Source organism: Pagrus major, chromosome 6 (genome assembly GCF_040436345.1).
Source record: "Pagrus major chromosome 6, Pma_NU_1.0".
Classification (NCBI taxonomy): Eukaryota; Metazoa; Chordata; class Actinopteri; order Spariformes; family Sparidae; genus Pagrus; species Pagrus major.
Genome location: NC_133220.1, coordinates 2,026,663 through 2,043,871, shown reverse-complemented (window position 1 = coordinate 2,043,871; position 17,209 = coordinate 2,026,663). Strand labels below are relative to the sequence as shown.

Genomic DNA, 17,209 nt, shown 5'->3' with positions numbered 1-17,209 from the left:
TTTTAATATGTTGGTTTCTCGAAATTTGAGAACATTTATAATCTGTAAGAAATTGGATAAAAGTAAAAGTGAAAGATTTTTACTTTCATCTTTCTCTTACATCCAAAGTTTCACGTGCAGCAGTTTGATAAATACACACCCAGGTTGTGTGCCACTTGTTAAAAATGAGCGAACGTGTCGGACACAGTTAAGGCTGTTGAACTCTCATTAATCCATTCTATCATTATACGCCGATGACAAGCTATTCTACATCCATCAAAAACCCAGTCCAGGCTGTGTAAATCAAAGCACTTTTTTGACGAGCTGAGGGGAGCTGTGAGTTGACGAATGTCTGAGGTGATAGTGATGAAGATGTTTTTTGTTGTGTATGGTGAAAAAAGAGAGAAAAAGGTCCTCTTTGACAGTTTAACATCTCCATAACAACCAAAATAAATTAAACGAAATTCCACAGAGAGATCCTTGGTTTTTTCTTTTTGTTATGGCCTTTCTACCTAAAATTTTAAATTCAAGTTTGATGTTTTCAAACCTTTTATTTTCTTTTTTTTTTTCATGAAATTTCATCCGACTGAATAGTTGAAGTAGTTCACGTGTACAAGCTGTTGTTGGAACAAACTTGAAGGTGTCTTCTGGCTTTAAGGAGCGTATTCCTTCTGCTCCAAATCCTTTTTCTTTTTCTTTTCACTGAGAAGAGTCGGGTTGTAGGTCCTAGAAGAGATAGTCAAAGTTCAGTGCCACTCATGAGACCCCATCTCATGTCGCCAGAGAAGTTGTCATCAGATCCTCCTGGAGTCTTTGCGGCTTGTTCTCGCTGTCCTCGGTTGTTTGTTTCAAGCGTCTTCGCCCGGTGAGGAAAAATTTGTACTTGTGTCACGAGACAGGCACGAATCTCCCTCACACACACACACACACACTCACACACACTCTCAGCCAATGTCTAAATCTACTCCCGCAGAGCAGCGAGCGCCCTGTCATCACTAGCTAGCACAGTTAGCGTCTTTCAGCATTGACGTTCCATTGTTTTTTTAGCTAGCGTTCAAGGCCATTAGCCAAGATAAGCTAACTAACATCATGACCCCCTTCAGTCCGTGAACTTTGACCTCTTCGAAGGAGAGTTGGCTGTCATACCCACTCCTGAACGGGGTATTTGTAGTAGTGCTGCGTCATGGTGTTCTGCTGCACTCCTTTGTTCTTGAACTGAAAGATCGTATACACCAGCACCAGGATGCACAGCGACAGGATGCAAGGGATCACCACGGCGATGGCGTTGACCGTCGTCGGGACGTCGTTGATGGTCACCATGATGTCCACGTCGTCGAGGGGCAGTTGGCGGTCGCCACGGTTACCCTTGCTGCCGGAGCGCTCCATGTCAGACTGGTCGCAGCCCATCCAGTCGCGCAGGATGGACTTGGGGTATCCGGGCTCCACCGTCAGCTTCTGGTTGTCGAACTTCCAGTACTCCTTCCCCTTGTAGAAGTAGGTGTAGTCTGAGGAGGGCGGGTGAGAGGGTGACGTGGGAGGAAACAACGATGGGTAGGAGGGAAAGAGAACAAATTAAATTAGTGGGTTGATCGAACTGAAACAAGCTAAATCCAGCATAATTTGGTGAGATCAATTCAGTATCATCGTTAATCAACTTTCAGGGGAATGACCGTATTATAGTCAGCCATCTTGCAAGTCTTCGATCTATAAACTCCACCATGTTTCCTCAATTCCTCGAAAGCTCCCTCTAAGGAGACAAACCGTGACAGACTCTGTCCTTCACTCTTTAAGAAAAGCTTTCTCTTAAACTGAAAATCATCCATCAGTGTCCTCAGCTTGTATCTCAGCCCCGGTGGATCCCTGTGGCGCGGCGTCTCATTAGAGGCAATAACACTTGTATTGTGACACAGTGGTTACAGGCAGCTACAGTATTTCAGTCCCAGCAGCGGCTGTTTTTATTGAAGGGCGATATTATGTAACGCCTGTGAGACGGACGCTGTAGCTGTGAGACAAATGGGACAGTGTGTGAGCGGGAGGGGGACAAACACGAAGAGATGAACCTTCAGCGACACACACAGTCTCACAGGTGGATTGATGAAAAGCTGGAATACGTTTATACACGTGAGCTAATATTGTTCATATTAAATATCAGTAGGTCAGTGTTTCGTCCTGACCTCCGACTACATGAAGACACTGTAGAACCTGCTCTGAACATGTGGTCATTTATTCATTCAGACTTCTGTGAAATGTTTTATAATACTGCTCATTAATATTCTTTATTTGAACCAGGGATCAACCAACAGCCCAAAGCACACACACACACACACACACACACACACACACACACACACACACACACAGACACACACATTTGTCTGCTGCATCCGAAGTCCCTGCAGGACAGCTTCTCATCTGACACCAAGACACCATGCCCGACCGACCATGTCACCGCCTCTGATCTCACACTCACACAGAGGCACACAGACACACAGACACACACACAGACACACACACACACACACACACACACACACACACACACACACACACACACACACACAGGCCCTCTGAGGCTGCCACAAGGTCATGAGGTCAGAACTGGACAAGTGGATGTGGTGATCAGCACTTTTCCTCCAGCAGTCAGTCAGTGAGAGTCGGCCTGAGGCCTTTTAATGCTTCTGGAGCAGAAACACTTTGTGGAACAAGAAGCGCTTCAATGAGAAGCAACTGAATTATCAAGAGTCTGTCTGCCTGCCTGCCTGCCTGCCTGCCTGCCTGTCTGCCTGCCTGCCTGTCTGTCTGTCTGCCTGCCTGCCTGCCTGCCTGCCTGCCTGCCTGTCTGTCTGTCTTAACCCCATAACAGAAAAAAGGGTATGTTTTATTAAATTAACTCTGTTAAATCACACATCCTGATCCTCGAATAATTTCGCCTTGATTGCGTCAGACACTCACATCCCTCCCGGCTGATGAAGGCCCCCTGCGGTCCGTCCGGTATTCCCTTCCACACGGTGATGGGTTTGGGGTATCCGGGGTCCGCCGTGCGCTTCTCCTCGTTGTAGCGCCAGTACTGGTCCCCTTTGAAGAAGTACGTCTTTCCAACCGGCTCCCAGCGCAGCGCCGTGTCGATGCCGTCTTTGGGGAGGCAGCTGCCCAGCTCCACCAGGCTGTGAGGGTAACCCGGCTCGGCCGTGACTTCCTTGAACACCCAGTACTTATCGCCTGGAAGAGGTGGGAAAAGATGAGTCAGCACTTTAAATATAGTACATATACTGTCAGGGTTACCATCTCAAAGTAAAATAGCTTAAAATATCAGTGCACAGAACTGTAAAATCCTACAGTAAAATACAACATTTCTTCATTACAGTAAAGCAGCTTAAGTTATATTCTGGGTCATTCTGATCAGGCGGGATCATTGCTGTAAGACACCATGGCAATAATAGAGGATTGCAACTCGTGGTCACCAGACACGGATGAGAAGAAACCTTCCTCCCCGGCAGTTTTCTGGAAGTTGGATTTATTTTCTGCTTTTCATGCAAACGTTTGCCGTGAGGTTTTTTAGTGTGAGATGGACTCTCCTCTCATACCTACTAATTTTCTAGCTAACCTCGGGAATGTAGTGCGCAAAGACAAAAGCTAACCTCTCAAAACGCTGCACGAGGCTGGTGTCACCTGTCAACACACTGACTGTGATGTGACCTCACTGTGAACTCATGCTGCCGTTTCTGTGGGAAACGCTGCAATTTCACAAAGTGTAGGCACCTTTGGCCTCATGTGACCTCGCCACACACACACAGGCGCGCACACACACACACACACACACACACAGGCGCGCACACACACACACACACACACACACACACACAGGCGCGCGCACACACACACATATACTGACAAACTACAAATCCACCTATTTCTGTGTGTCCACATGTGCCTCTGTGCTCACCCAAGTGTGTGCAGGAAGCATCTCTGAGCATCTGTGAATGTCACTATGTGTATGTCATTGTGTGTACACGAGTGTGTGTGTGTGTGTGTGTGTGTGTGTGTGTGTGTGTGTGTGTGTCAGAGAAAGAGTCGGCAGCTGAGAGAGCAAAGCTATTAATATCTGCTCCTGGCTGGCCGCGATAGCAGGATACTCCATCAGAAGATGTGTGTGTTTGTGTGTGTGTGTGTGTGTGTGTGTGTGTGTGTGTGTGTGTGTGAGAGAGAGAGAGTTGGAAACAAGTGACTCCACAGTCAGCAGCAAGGATGAGGGAGGTTTCATACATAGACTGAAATTCTATTACTTTAGGCTGGGTGCTCCCCGCTGCCTCGCTATTCTCTATTTCACACTTTATTAAATATATTTCCAGGAGGAGGAGGAGGAGGAGGAGGAGGAGGAGGGCAGGCAGAGTCCAGGACAGAGTCTAATAACACTGGAGCAGATGCTAGACGGAGATTTGAAGTTCCTCCACTGAAGGTTGTGAGTAAAAATCAGCTGATTTCAGAGCAGCTTTATGAAAGAAATTAAAACTGACAAACGATCGAAACATAAAGATGGAGACGGCTTTCAATGGTAAATCATTTATGACTAATTAACCCCAGTGAGCTCTGTGACATTTTCACAACAGGGAACGTTTGCTAAGTGCAACTGAGCGAGCTGAAATAGACTCATAAAACATCTGGTGGAGCGATAAGGTGAGATATTTGGAGATACTACAGAGTGTCACAATTTGTTCTCATGCAACATGTAGTCATGCAAGAAGTGTGTGATTCCAGTTACTCACTATCAACACCTTCCTCCATCTGTTATCTGCACTGTGAGACTATTTAGTCACATGTAAGTTTTTGAAAGTGATTAAGAAATAAATAAACTGGTGCACAAGTTTTTTCCCGTCCCTGTGTATTTCTGTCTGGACCCGTGAGACTGAAGGCCTAGTTACCAGGCAGAGCTGTGACACATTGGTGTTGACTGGAAGGCAAATGTTTGTACGTGTGTTCACGCTTTTTCCTCGTACCTTTGAAGAAGACAAATTTGCCGTCAGATCTCTCGTAGGCGGCGTCGATGCGAGGCGGCAGGCCCTTCCAGAACTGATCGATCTGCATGGGGTAACCCTCCTGCACCTTGTTGTTCCTCAGACGCCAGAACCACCGGTCCTGCAACACAAAGAGTCAAAATCAAATCAATTTTATTTATATACACAATCACATCGCCTCAGTGGGCTTTACAATCTTTACAGCGAACGACATCCTCTGTCCTCAGACCCTCGATTCAAGTGAGGAAAAACTTGAAATAAAAACCTTTTAACAGGGAGAAATTAAAGATGGAAGAAACCTCATGAAGAGCCACAGAGGAGGATCTGTCTCCCAGGACGGACAGACATGCAATAGATGTCGCATGTACAGAACAGAGCAACTAAATCACAGTTTACAAAGAGTCACAAGTTTAAAGAGTTTTACTGCTCAAAGTGTCTGATTTCATATGTGAGGCATTGATCTGTTTTATTAATCATCATTGTAGAAAAATGATGAAAAGAGAAAGAAAAGAACATCGAAGAAGAAGAAGGAGAAGAAGAAGAAGTGCACAGAGGTTCGTCGACATCGCCACACAGCTGTGAGCATTTATAGTTCCTTAGATTTTCAGTATCTTTTGTCTTTTCAGCTGCTGATCAATCAGGAAGCGGTGAAATTATATAGATTAACAGATTTCCTTTGTTTATACAACTTCCAACCTGGAACACAGCAGCACAGCGTCCCACCGTGAGCGTGATGTCAGAGGAAAATGGCCGCCGTGTCTATGGTCTCTGGATGATGTCATAGTGGGTTTACACTCGGGAACAACTGGTCGGTTTAGCTAATGCACGTCTGGTTAAAAACGCTTCACCTCTGATAAAGAGCAGCTCGGCTCAGACACCTCACAGAGCTTTTTAATCTGGGATAGTCAAGCGGTTCATTCTTCAGGTATGTTTCTCATATAAAGAAGAAGAAGAAGACAGTTGTAGCTAATTCTTGCAGACGTCACCTCAGAATGAAGTGAAATGAATAACTGAAGGTCACACACAGGAATACTGTGGGTAAAGAAGAAGGCGTGATGAAGGAAGACGACAAACACCGGGTCAGAGGAGGAGGAAGAACCAGACAGACGAAGAGAAAAGACTGAAGATAAAGACAAAGATAAGTGAGGTGAGTGAAGGAGGGAGGAGGGAGGAAGGAGAGGACGCAGAGAAAGGAAGAGACAGAGGGAGGAAGAGGAGGAGGAGAAGAAGGCGAGCATCAATCTTCACTCATTATCATTTGGCTTCAGTGAATCTAGGACACAGCCAAGCACAGTCCCCACTGAGTGCTACACACACACACACACACACACGCACACACACACACACACACACACACACACACACACACACACACACACAAACACATACACACACACACACACACACACACACACACTCCATCTCATATGATTCAACATCATCCGTTGGCTGCTAATGCTTTTCTGTGTGAACCAAAACAGAAAAAAAAGAAGAAGAAGAAGAAAATCGATGCTTCTCGTCCAGCGAGAGAGAAACCGTGAGTGTTTCTCACCGAGGAAACATCCCATAATGAGCGTCTCCTTTCAAACGCCCACTGGCTGTCGGCGCTCTTTATGTCTTCATGCGGCCGTGTCCCAGAGTTGAAGGGAAAAAGACGATCGGCCTTGTTTTTCTGATCGATGATGACGACGATGATGATGATGATGATGATGATGCATATTTGGAGTCAGAGGAAGGTTTTTGTGTTCCTGTCAGGGACGTGAACTCGCTCAGTGCACGATGTGTGACTACAAGCTTCACCTGTTGGAAAACGTCTCTTATGAAGTCACATTCACACCTGCCTGTTTTAAATCTGCAGGTCAGCAGCTTTGTTCACACAGTGAGAGAGAACGGCGCTGCCTCATTCACTGAGGTTTGACTTTTGCTGCAACACAATTTATCCAGCGAGGATCTGCGTTCGCCAATCAGATGAGCTGACTTTGTCAAGTTTGTATCTTATTGTCTATCAGTGAGTTTTGTCCTCCACACTGCGGCCTAAAAAAGTGTCTGCGTTCCCTTCAGGTGACGGACACACAGGACTCTGAATGTTACTCATCTCCAGGAAGCATCCTGAGCTCCTCCACCCGAGTTTTTAATGGGACTCTACGTAACAACTTGTAGCACTTGGCATGCATGAATCCCTTGTTTATTGGCCACATGTGAGCAGATTGTAACGTGACATTTTTAATGACAGTTACAGTCGTTTAAAGCTGCTGGACTGTGGATTTCTTTGTGAAGATCTCAGGTCGGATTTTCTGTCACAGTCCAAAGGATGTGACTTCATATATGTTCTCAGTGCCTCTCTCCGCTCCGCTAACGGAGAGCAACAGTTGCTAACGCTAGTTTAGAAATGGCATCCGCAAACAGAAACTGACGACCGGCCTCCAGCACAACACAGAAGCTCCACAGAGAAACTGGGCTGTCAGCCGACCCGTCCTACAATCCCAGAGCTTCATTATTTAACGAGTTGAGAAATGAACTTTTCTTACAAATGGCACCTTTTAGTCAACTTCATTTTTAGAAAACCATTTTCTCTTACTGCTGTCGTGTAAACAGGAGTATTATAATCTATGAGGTGCTGCACATTCATGACTCTGATGCAATAATTCATTTTAACTTGCTGTCAGTACATGCAGTGACATCAGCCCCACCCACGCTGCCTTTTCAAGGCGGGAACATTGTGCCGTTATTCTGCCGTGTCGTCTGTGTGAAAGTGACGGAGAAGGAACGGGGGGAGAGTTTCACAACAGAGGCAAGATGGCGTCTGAGTGTGTCGGTCTGATGGCGTTCAGTCCGACATCTAAACAGATCCTTCACTCATCAAATACAAGAGAAATGACCCACACTTCAACCCACAGAGCAACGTTACAGGACCAGACAACAGGAATGTGGTAGCAGGTCGTGTCTTCAGCAAATTACATGAGGAAGATAATGCTGAATTTATACGTGGAAAGGTGTCTGTCATCCTGTCTGTCATCCTGTCTGTCCCACCGACTCTTCTGTCCCCGGCAGCAGAACCAGGCGGTCAGGATCTCATCACAACACTTTATAACAGCATCCAAACGATTATAAACAGTCAGCGGAGACATTTTCAGATTTACAGATGGAAACATGCTAAAAAAAACCCCACAGATCTCCACGTCATGACATGTACGTCACGCCTCTTTTGCGTCTGCAGCACCGGCGTCCTGTATGAACTGACACACTGGAGCGGCTTCATGACGCCACTGCTGGGTTCAGTGGGAAACATATTTTAAAGACGGACACCACAACTGCACCACTTCACCTTTAGTTTCTAGCAGTCTGTAAGTTTGAACTGTGCTTTGACAGACGCTTCACAGAGAGGTAAGTGGAGATGATCTGTTGTAGAGCCTCGGTGCCAGACTTCATCACGGTCACACCGGGTGAGCCTGAACCAACTGACCCACAGAGGAATATACTGTCACAACTTCTTACTGCTCAACACCCAAACACACACCTGCACGCTGCTCGGCAGGTAACGACCCAGTTTAAAAAGAGCTGAGCCACATGAAACGTGTGTGTTCAGTCTGTATTGTACACCTGAGCTTAAAATATCTCTTCCTATATCACGTTTAGGTCCGCAGCGACTGCAGCAGCTGCTCAGTTTGACTAAATCCTCATCTAATGATCCACTTAGAGACGTCTGAGCTGAGTTACAACAACCGTCTGCATCTGCTGCGTCTTATTGTTCTTCATTCAGTGTGTTCGTCTCATTTTCTGCCATTTATTGATCTACTGTACGTATTAAAGTCTGAAGTAAGTAAAGGATTTTGACAATCTGTGTTATGCTTAGTTTTCTAAATGCCTGATCCTCTGTCTCTGTCTGTGAACAAACAGGATGGGTCAGAGAGACGAACAGGACACGATCAGCTTCTTACGATGAACACACTGTTTCCCTTCTTCAACATTTACAACCGACCTGTTTACAATCCAAAAAATCCTGTAACGTCCACGTGTAGTTTGAGACAATGGTGTGTTACCTCTGCACGCACTCCTCGTCCTCATGACTCTTCCATCCAGACAAACAGCACAGGTGACTGGATTTTGGTGTCCAGAACAACAGCAGTAGTAGGAACATAGGCTTAAAGGCTTACGGAGACAATCAGGGTGAATGATCGGGCGTAAAAGACGTCACACTGTGAAACCAGAGATAAGGATTTGTCTCCCGTCTCCCATGAACCAAATCTTATCCAAGTAGTTTTAGTCGCCTAGATTTAAAAGCAACGGTTGTCCAACACCTGTCCAATTGTGCGTTACATGACATGGACATCCAATTATTTCAAGAAGCGACTCAAATATCTGAGTCGACGAGACTACAGACACGTTTCTGTGCGTCAGCTCCTTTAATCTGGACAGGAGGAAGATTTTACTTTCACAAAAACAAAGTCAGACACGCCCTGTTTTTATTTTCACGTCCACTTATCATCCAGTGAGACGGACAGAAATACATACGGACAGACAGGCGACAAGATGAGTCGACAGGTAGGAAGTCAGATGGACTGAAGGACAGAAAGACAGACAGAGAGGAGACGGACAGGTATGGACAGGTGAGCAGATGGAAGAGAGAGAGACACACATCGACAGGCAGGAAGGCGGACAGACGGAGAGCGAGACGGGTCTGTGACCTTTTCTAACATTCAGTTTAAAGATCAGAGACATCAAAATAGATTTTTCTTCCTCTTCTGGTCCTCACACACACACACACACACACACACACACACACACACACACACACACACACACACACTCTCTATCGAGCGCAGTTGTCTCGTCTCTCTCTGTTTGACATTTTAACATTTTTGATCCAGAGTGTGAATATTTATGTGACCCTCGTCATGGAGCCTCCTGCTGTGTGAGTCTGTACGATGGTAATAACAGCGCTGCATTAATCAGTGACTAACTACACCGAGGCACACGCCCGGCGCCGACGATCCGAGGTTAGATGGTGCCATATGCCGACGGGCCGACTCTTTCATCTGAGGATCCTGTGAGAGGACACATTTTTAGCTCGGCCAGCCCCGGCGGGAAATCGGAGTCGTAACGCTGCCAGCGCCGGAGCGTTCGTTAGCTTCTGACCGAACATGAGTCACAGACACTCAGGTCCTGCATCCTCACAACTTAATGTTCAGTTAAGCTTCAGCTGAATCCCCAGTGGCACCCTGTTTTATATAGAAACTACAGCTAACAGCATCCTGTCCTCAGAGTGTGAGATTTAGGTTGACGGTTTAGTACATTTAATGTTTGTGATTTAAATGATTTGATGCCTCAGGTGACAAACTGAAGTATCACAACAACGAATACTACACAACCAAACAAATAAATGGACCTAAAAGTGAGACAAACGCCTCAGAGTCATTAGAGCAATATTTGAGGATTACTTCAGGCAGCAGTGACACAACAGACAGGAAACAACACCGTGGATTCATCAGCACACAGCTCAGTTACTGCTGATGTTTCAGAGTCATGGCTGAGATCAGATATTCTGACTACCATCAGTCGGATAAAAGATCATCAGCTGAACAATATCTCTGCAATCTGCTTGAAATCATTCTGATATTTTATCTTAACTGTTTACATGGACGCAGTAAAGTGATCAGATAAGATGGTGCTTAATTTAATAGAAATACAAGTTTTTGTGCAAAGTGGTTCAGTTCAGCAGTGTTGCTTTCGGTGCGTCTCTGCTCACCTTGAAGACGAACATCTCCCGTCTGAAGAAGGCCACGGTGTTGAAGTTGCCGTCACAGATGTTGGGTTTGCCGTTTCCGGGCAGCGCCGGCCGGTCGCCAGGCGGCCGCGCCGGACGGGAATGTCGGTCGTGCTTGCGTTCGGAGGTGGAGTGCGTCCGCCGAGACGGTAAGGTGGGTAACGGCCTGGTGGGCTCCAGCATGGCCGTGGGGATGCCTGGTGAGAGACATCGATAACAATGAATCATTCCAGCGAGACGACCGATTTCTGTTTGCTCTCATGTCGTTTGTGGTTTCAGATACAACGCAGTATTTTTAGTTGCACTCGAAATACAAAGATCCACAACTTCATGAGTCAGCGTGTCATTGATTTTAGTTGTGTTTTCATGTTGGATCCTCTGAGACAAAACAGGTTTAGTTCAGAGATTCATTCAGCAGCTGTTTCTGATTTTTAACAAATGAATATTTCAACATGTCTCCTCAGAAGTGTGACTGCTCTCTCGCTTTAGCAGGAACCATATTTCACAATCGTTTTGAATTAAACCCTCGACTGAGCGGTCGGTTGACATTTCCAGGTGCAGCTGAGAGGCAAACAGGATCAACTCTCCTCAGATACAATAACAGGCTTTGTTATCCACACTGAACACCAGTGTGGTGGAAAAATACTGTTGACCGCACTGCTTGGACAGTATTTCCTTCAACACTGACTCAAAATGTCACCCGTGTACTCTGACCTTTATTGTTGAGATGTTTTTTTATTGTGAAGGGAAAAGATAACCGGCCCGCTCCGGAGATAAAACCAGAACCATGACACTCCAAAAAACCATCCAATCAATCAGCCTGAGAGATACAGTCAGTTATCTTGGTGTTTTATGAAGCTAATGAAATATTAAATGTCTTCAGATGTGATCTGGATGAAATCTCTAACACGCTGTGACCCTGCAGACGAGTCGGAGCTTCTTCTCTTCTTCTTTGCATCACAATAAACGTTACACTACATTACAACAGAAGCTGTCACGATTATTTCAGAGGAGACAGAAAGCGTGTCAGGAAACGTTTCTGCTGTTGACAGACTCGTCTTTGTTCACTTAAAGAAAGAGTTTACTGGAAAGTCAGGCGTCTTCTGTGAAGCAGAACAAAGTGTCCCCGGTGTGAACACAAAGGAAGAGGCACAAAGACGAGCGTTTTGTTTTTTAAGTGTTTCTCTTTCCAGGCAACGATGGAGCAGCAGCATGCTGTTTGTCGGCCTGACCCTGCTTTACATTCATATATATTCATGGAGTTCACGTCTCCATAACTCAGCCACCGTTAATAATGAATATCCAGGGCGTGTTTGTGCTTTTGCAAGTTATTTTGCTTTCAGGTCTGAAGTGAAGTCGAGTGTTTTCTCACTTCAAGGCTCAGATTTAAAGCAGAGTCACACATTTATATTCTCCGATTACCTCGTTATATCGTAGTTTATAATGTTTGTGGTGGAGTCAGTCAGGCACAAGTCACTGACAGGAAGTGATGCAACATGTGTAACGATCATTTGATTTGATTATACTGATGTCAGCCTCGCTGTTCACTCTGTTACAGCCGCATCAGAGCTGGATCTCCTCCATCTCCTGCTGCTGCTTCACATTAAAACACTTCAGCTGGACAAACACGGGCTGGCTTTTATTTCTAAAGTCACAGGAAACACAATGTTCATGTCACTGAGCACGTGTGTGTACGTGGATGGAAACGTTTTGATTAAATAACATTTTGATCAACAGAAGAACGACAATAAGAACAACGACCCTCTTCAACAATTATAATGTCGAATAATGCTGGAAACAGCTGAGAAAAACAATCATTTGCATGTTATTTAATAAACCGACTCACCGTAGATCTTCTGGATGCCCTGCAGGTCGTCCAGAGGCAGTTTGAAGTTGTGCGTGTCCATGTACTGATAGAAAGGAGCCATGATGGCGCTGGGATCGTTGGAGTGCTCCAAACCCAACGCATGACCCAACTCATGGACCGCCACCAGGAACAAGTCATTACCTGGAGACAAGACGGGGCAGAGAGGAGGAAAACATGAGAAACAAGAACAGGTGAAGAAAATCCAAAAGAGAGGAAGATGAAGAGGACGAGAGAAGAAAGGTGGAGAGAGTAGGAAGGACAGAAAAGAAAGCCGGGGAGAGAAACATCATCACTTTCATCACTGACGGCCTTTAAAAAGCTTTTAAAAAGATCATTTCACAGCAGAAATCAGACGATGAAACAGAAAGAAGCCCGTCGTGCAGCTGACAGTCTTTCCACCGCTTTTTGTTCTGCTAAAAAAACAAAAAACTCGGTTTCCCAAAAAAAACCATCTCCCTCATGTCTGAACCGGAACAAAGCCTCCCCAGCGTAAACACAACGGCAAAAAGACCAAAGACTCGGCATCAAACGCGCCCGAGAAGTGAGCTGAAGTCGGCCTGTGATGCTGTTGACTCATCAGCGGTGTAACAAGGATCTCACATCAAAAGAGGAATTTGTGGCAAACGGAAGCAGCGACTGTCAGCTGGAGAATCTGAAGCGGCCCGGTTTTAAAGTCCGGCATGAAGCGGTTCTTCAAACGCTGCTGATGGACGGGGATTACTGCAGAGTGTCTGTCTGTCTGTCTGTCTGTCTGTCCTTTGATTTTCTCAACAACTGTTCATCCATTTGACTTCACACTTGGTCGGTGTGTTGCTGAGGACCAGAGGAAGTGCAGCGTCGAGTGTCGAGCTCTTGAGATCTATCAGCAGCATTATGTGATGTAAAAAGATATTTGAAGGGGACTTTTAGTTTGCTGGTGGAGTCGTTAGATGTGTAGTGAAACTGTTGCTCCCACATCGATCGCAGTTTACCCACCGGGAAACTCAAACACTCAACATTCATCACGGTTAGGAATAAATCCGCTATCTTTAAACTACAGCACGCAGCCTCCATCTGGAGCAACAACTTTTCCCCTGGAGGGTCAAAAGGAAAAGGTAGTGTCGGACCACGGGCCGAAACAAAGCAGCTATTGTGTTGTAGTACAAAAACTTGTGCGTTGTTTGACTTCTGACATTTGGTCGGACCTGCCCCGCTTGGTCACGACATTATCAGCCCTGTCAATCATCTGGATAAAACTCAGTGATTAACCTCCTCTCTGAAGTGTCTTCCTTCATTTCCCCATCAGAAGTCGTACGACTCTCCATCATCTGACAGCACGGACACGGAGTGAAATTCAGTGATGTGATGACCTTTACTTTTATTTTTAGGTTACTTGGAAATAGCTCCCTGAACAGGCACCGCACTACTCAGCAAATTCATGACGTCACACAGAAAACGTGAGATTAAATGTATCATTTAAATTCAGTTTACCGTCAGAGACGACTGAGAAAACAATACTGACTTTAGAAACGCTGGAACCAAAACGTGTAACAGATTCATTTTGAGTTCACGGACAGAAAGTTTGATCGACTTGTAACTAAACTGATAAAGTTACTCCTCTGGTCGTCACTCAGCAGCTTCAGGTGTTTAACAACTCTCTCTGGACTGAAGTGTGTCGACATCTGGATTTTATCTGGTCCGACTCAGTTCTGTAAATCTGGGAAATGATATTTAATGAACGAATCTGAGGGGAGGTTGTGATTCAGACACAGATTGAGGTATATTGTGTGCTGAGCGGATGATTTTGGAGCCACAGCAGCAACACAATCAGCTTCACTTCCACTATTCACACTTCACACTCGTCCTCCTGCTACGACCGATCAGAACCACAGTGAGCGGGCGAGCACCGGGCCGTGTGCTCCTGTGGGTCTGTGTTAAAACCAGCCTCTCTGTCATAATCTTAAGAGCTGAGATCTCCGAGCTGCTGTCAGACGCTTAATGACTTCTTACGGTCGCAACACAGAGCTCAAATTAATACATTTCATCAGCTCTGTAATTGGTTTGACTCTGTTTGAACCTAATTACAGAACATAATTATCTTTTTTTCTGTACCCAGGCAGGTCCGCCTGAAGATGACAGCCTCGGTGGCCGGCAGCTGACTTACAGACTCGTGTAGCTGTGATGTTCTGACCGTCGGACGTACGGAGCAGAAGTTTCTTTGTTTTAATTTTCTTCTTCTGTTTCTCTCTCTGAGGTTCCCTGTTTATTTGAACCGATCAGCATCTAATCAACAGTTTGCCTTAAACAAAGCTTTAATCTCAGTCAATATTCAGAAAACATTTCCCTCGAACATTATTCTCCTTCAGTGGATTTGCTAAAACCGTCAGAACAACATTTCTACAGATGAAGGAGAAAAACATCTGCAGTCGTTGATTTCAATCTGAATTATTGATGATTAGGAGAACAATATGTGTGCAGAGCAATTCTTCAAAAAGCTTCGACTTCACGAGAGTTTTCTTTAAAATGAAGTGTGGAGGATCGATCAGCCCTGAGAAACAGCTTCAGCTGAGAGTTTTAGTGTCAAACGGAGGAAGAAATAATGTTTCAGAGGCTTTTTCATCCTGTCAGAGCAGAACCGCTGAACACTGACGTGGAAAAACCAAAAGTAATATGTGTATCTAATGTATTGGTGGTTTCTGTTGATATGCAAGCGGCTCGGTGAGACTGTTATCTGGAGCAAACTGCCGGTGATGGAGAGTCTGCAGCCAAATCTACAGATCTACAGTTAGCTGGCTCTTCAGGAGATCCGTCTTTCTCTGATGCAGAGTGACAACAATGGGGTTTCTGATTCAGGTGCTCATAATTCCAACCTGAACGACAGGACATGAAGGCAGCATTAACGACATCATCTGAAGCCCCCAAAAGTCTGTTCTTCAGCGGCCACGTCGTGAAGAAAGTTTAGCTTTGTTTCGCTCACTTTCCACGATCATACCTACACGTTCTCAGCTCATGAAGATCAAGTGACGGACGCTGTGGCTGCACTTGAACATGACGACCTCCTGATGCTTCAGTAAACAGTCGATCTCTCTGCACAGATGTTGAACGCTTTTATGAGCCATGATCAAATTTCTTACTTGTTGAGTCGTCTGCCAGCAGAAAACATGTTTAAAAAGTAAATACATCCTCAAATCACTGACATGCTGATTCACACAGGATTCATTTTATTTCAGGACGTCTGTGTTGGGTGAAATATGGTAGGTAAGACTCGGAATAAGATTCACAGATGTCCTCTAATGTCTGATTCTAGTCCCGTGTGGACAGAGCTTTAGTGTAGCGTGTTAGCAAACATTAGCTAATCTAGGCGAGATGGCTGCCTAGCAAGAGACAACTTTCACTCCCTGTCTCAACCGACAAAACCAGGTTGGTAGCAGCACAATCAGGTATTTTAAGCCAGAACAGGATGTTTTCTGAAGCCTGAGCTGAGATCAGACCATCGAGGTAACGTCACCGGTTATACATCCTTACATTAAAGTGTGTTTGCAGGTGTTGTACTAATTCATTTGTGGAAAAAGTCGTATAAAGTCTTTTTGTGGCTCCAGAGACGTCACTTGTTGGCTAAGTTGCATTGTGGGTAATGTAGGTTCCAGGTTTTGAAAAAAGGAAGATGTGGAATAAAAAATGTGATATCTCTGTTATTAAACTGTCCATGATGAGTCCGACAGTGTCACAGGAGTGAAATGTTGACCCGCGGACTGACAATCAAAACCTGGAGCTGACATTACCCACAATGCATCAGTCACTGGAGGCAATTTATGATCCCAACTTTTATTCTCGTGATTGAACTTTGAGTTTGGGGGCCATGAATGTCACAATGCATCCGGTGGATGTTGAGATATTTCAGCCTGAACCAAGTGAAGCTCGAAGGAAAACTGTTGATCTCAGCGTCCAAAGACTGATGTTGGTTTAATATTCTGATAATCATCCGTCTGTTTTCTCTCTGATTTACCTCCACACACACTCTCACACACACACTCACACACACACACACACACACACACACACACACACACACACACACTGCTGCTGTTTCTTTCATCCGTCTCCTCTGACTTCTTTTAAACTCTCAACACAGCCCTCCTCCTCCTCCTCCTCTTCCTCCTCCTCCTCCTCTTCCTCCTCCTCCTGCTCTTCCTCCTGCTCCTCCTCCTCCTCCTCCACCTTTATCTCTCTACTCCCTCCTGCCTCTTTCTTCCGTGTCGCAGGAAAGATAAAGATGATTTTACAGCACAAGACGTTCACTTCATGTACGGCGGCTGGAGGGATTTCCCAGCGGGCTCTCTGTGTCTGCCTCTCCCCTCGTGGTCGGCCTATAGTCTGCCTCGACGCCCCGCGGTGACGATAACAGTTTCCTCTATCATGTTTGCCCCTGCAGTCGCCTGCTCGCCTGCGATAAAGATGATGTTTGATATCGCTGTGATGAAGCCCGTCTCTCAAGTAATCCCAGTTTGACGCGTCCACAGAGGCTGCTTTGTTCGACTCGAGCGGTTCTCAGCTGAATCTTCCTTTTTCTGGCAGAGATGAGTTTGCATGCCAGAGATCAGTTTGTAC

The 17,209-nt window shown here is 45.5% G+C and overlaps 1 protein-coding gene across 1 annotated transcript in view; it reads right to left on the bottom strand.

Moving 5' to 3' along the window:
- Positions 1-1,119: 1,119 nt before the first annotated feature.
- The window catches only part of mmp24 (matrix metallopeptidase 24), a 53,776-nt gene continuing 37,686 nt past the window's right edge, over positions 1,120-17,209 (bottom strand). The window contains 5 exon segments of the mRNA XM_073468369.1: positions 1,120-1,484; positions 2,932-3,198; positions 4,974-5,112; positions 10,738-10,952; positions 12,602-12,763. Of these exon segments, the coding sequence (XP_073324470.1) occupies positions 1,120-1,484; positions 2,932-3,198; positions 4,974-5,112; positions 10,738-10,952; positions 12,602-12,763 (1,148 nt within the window).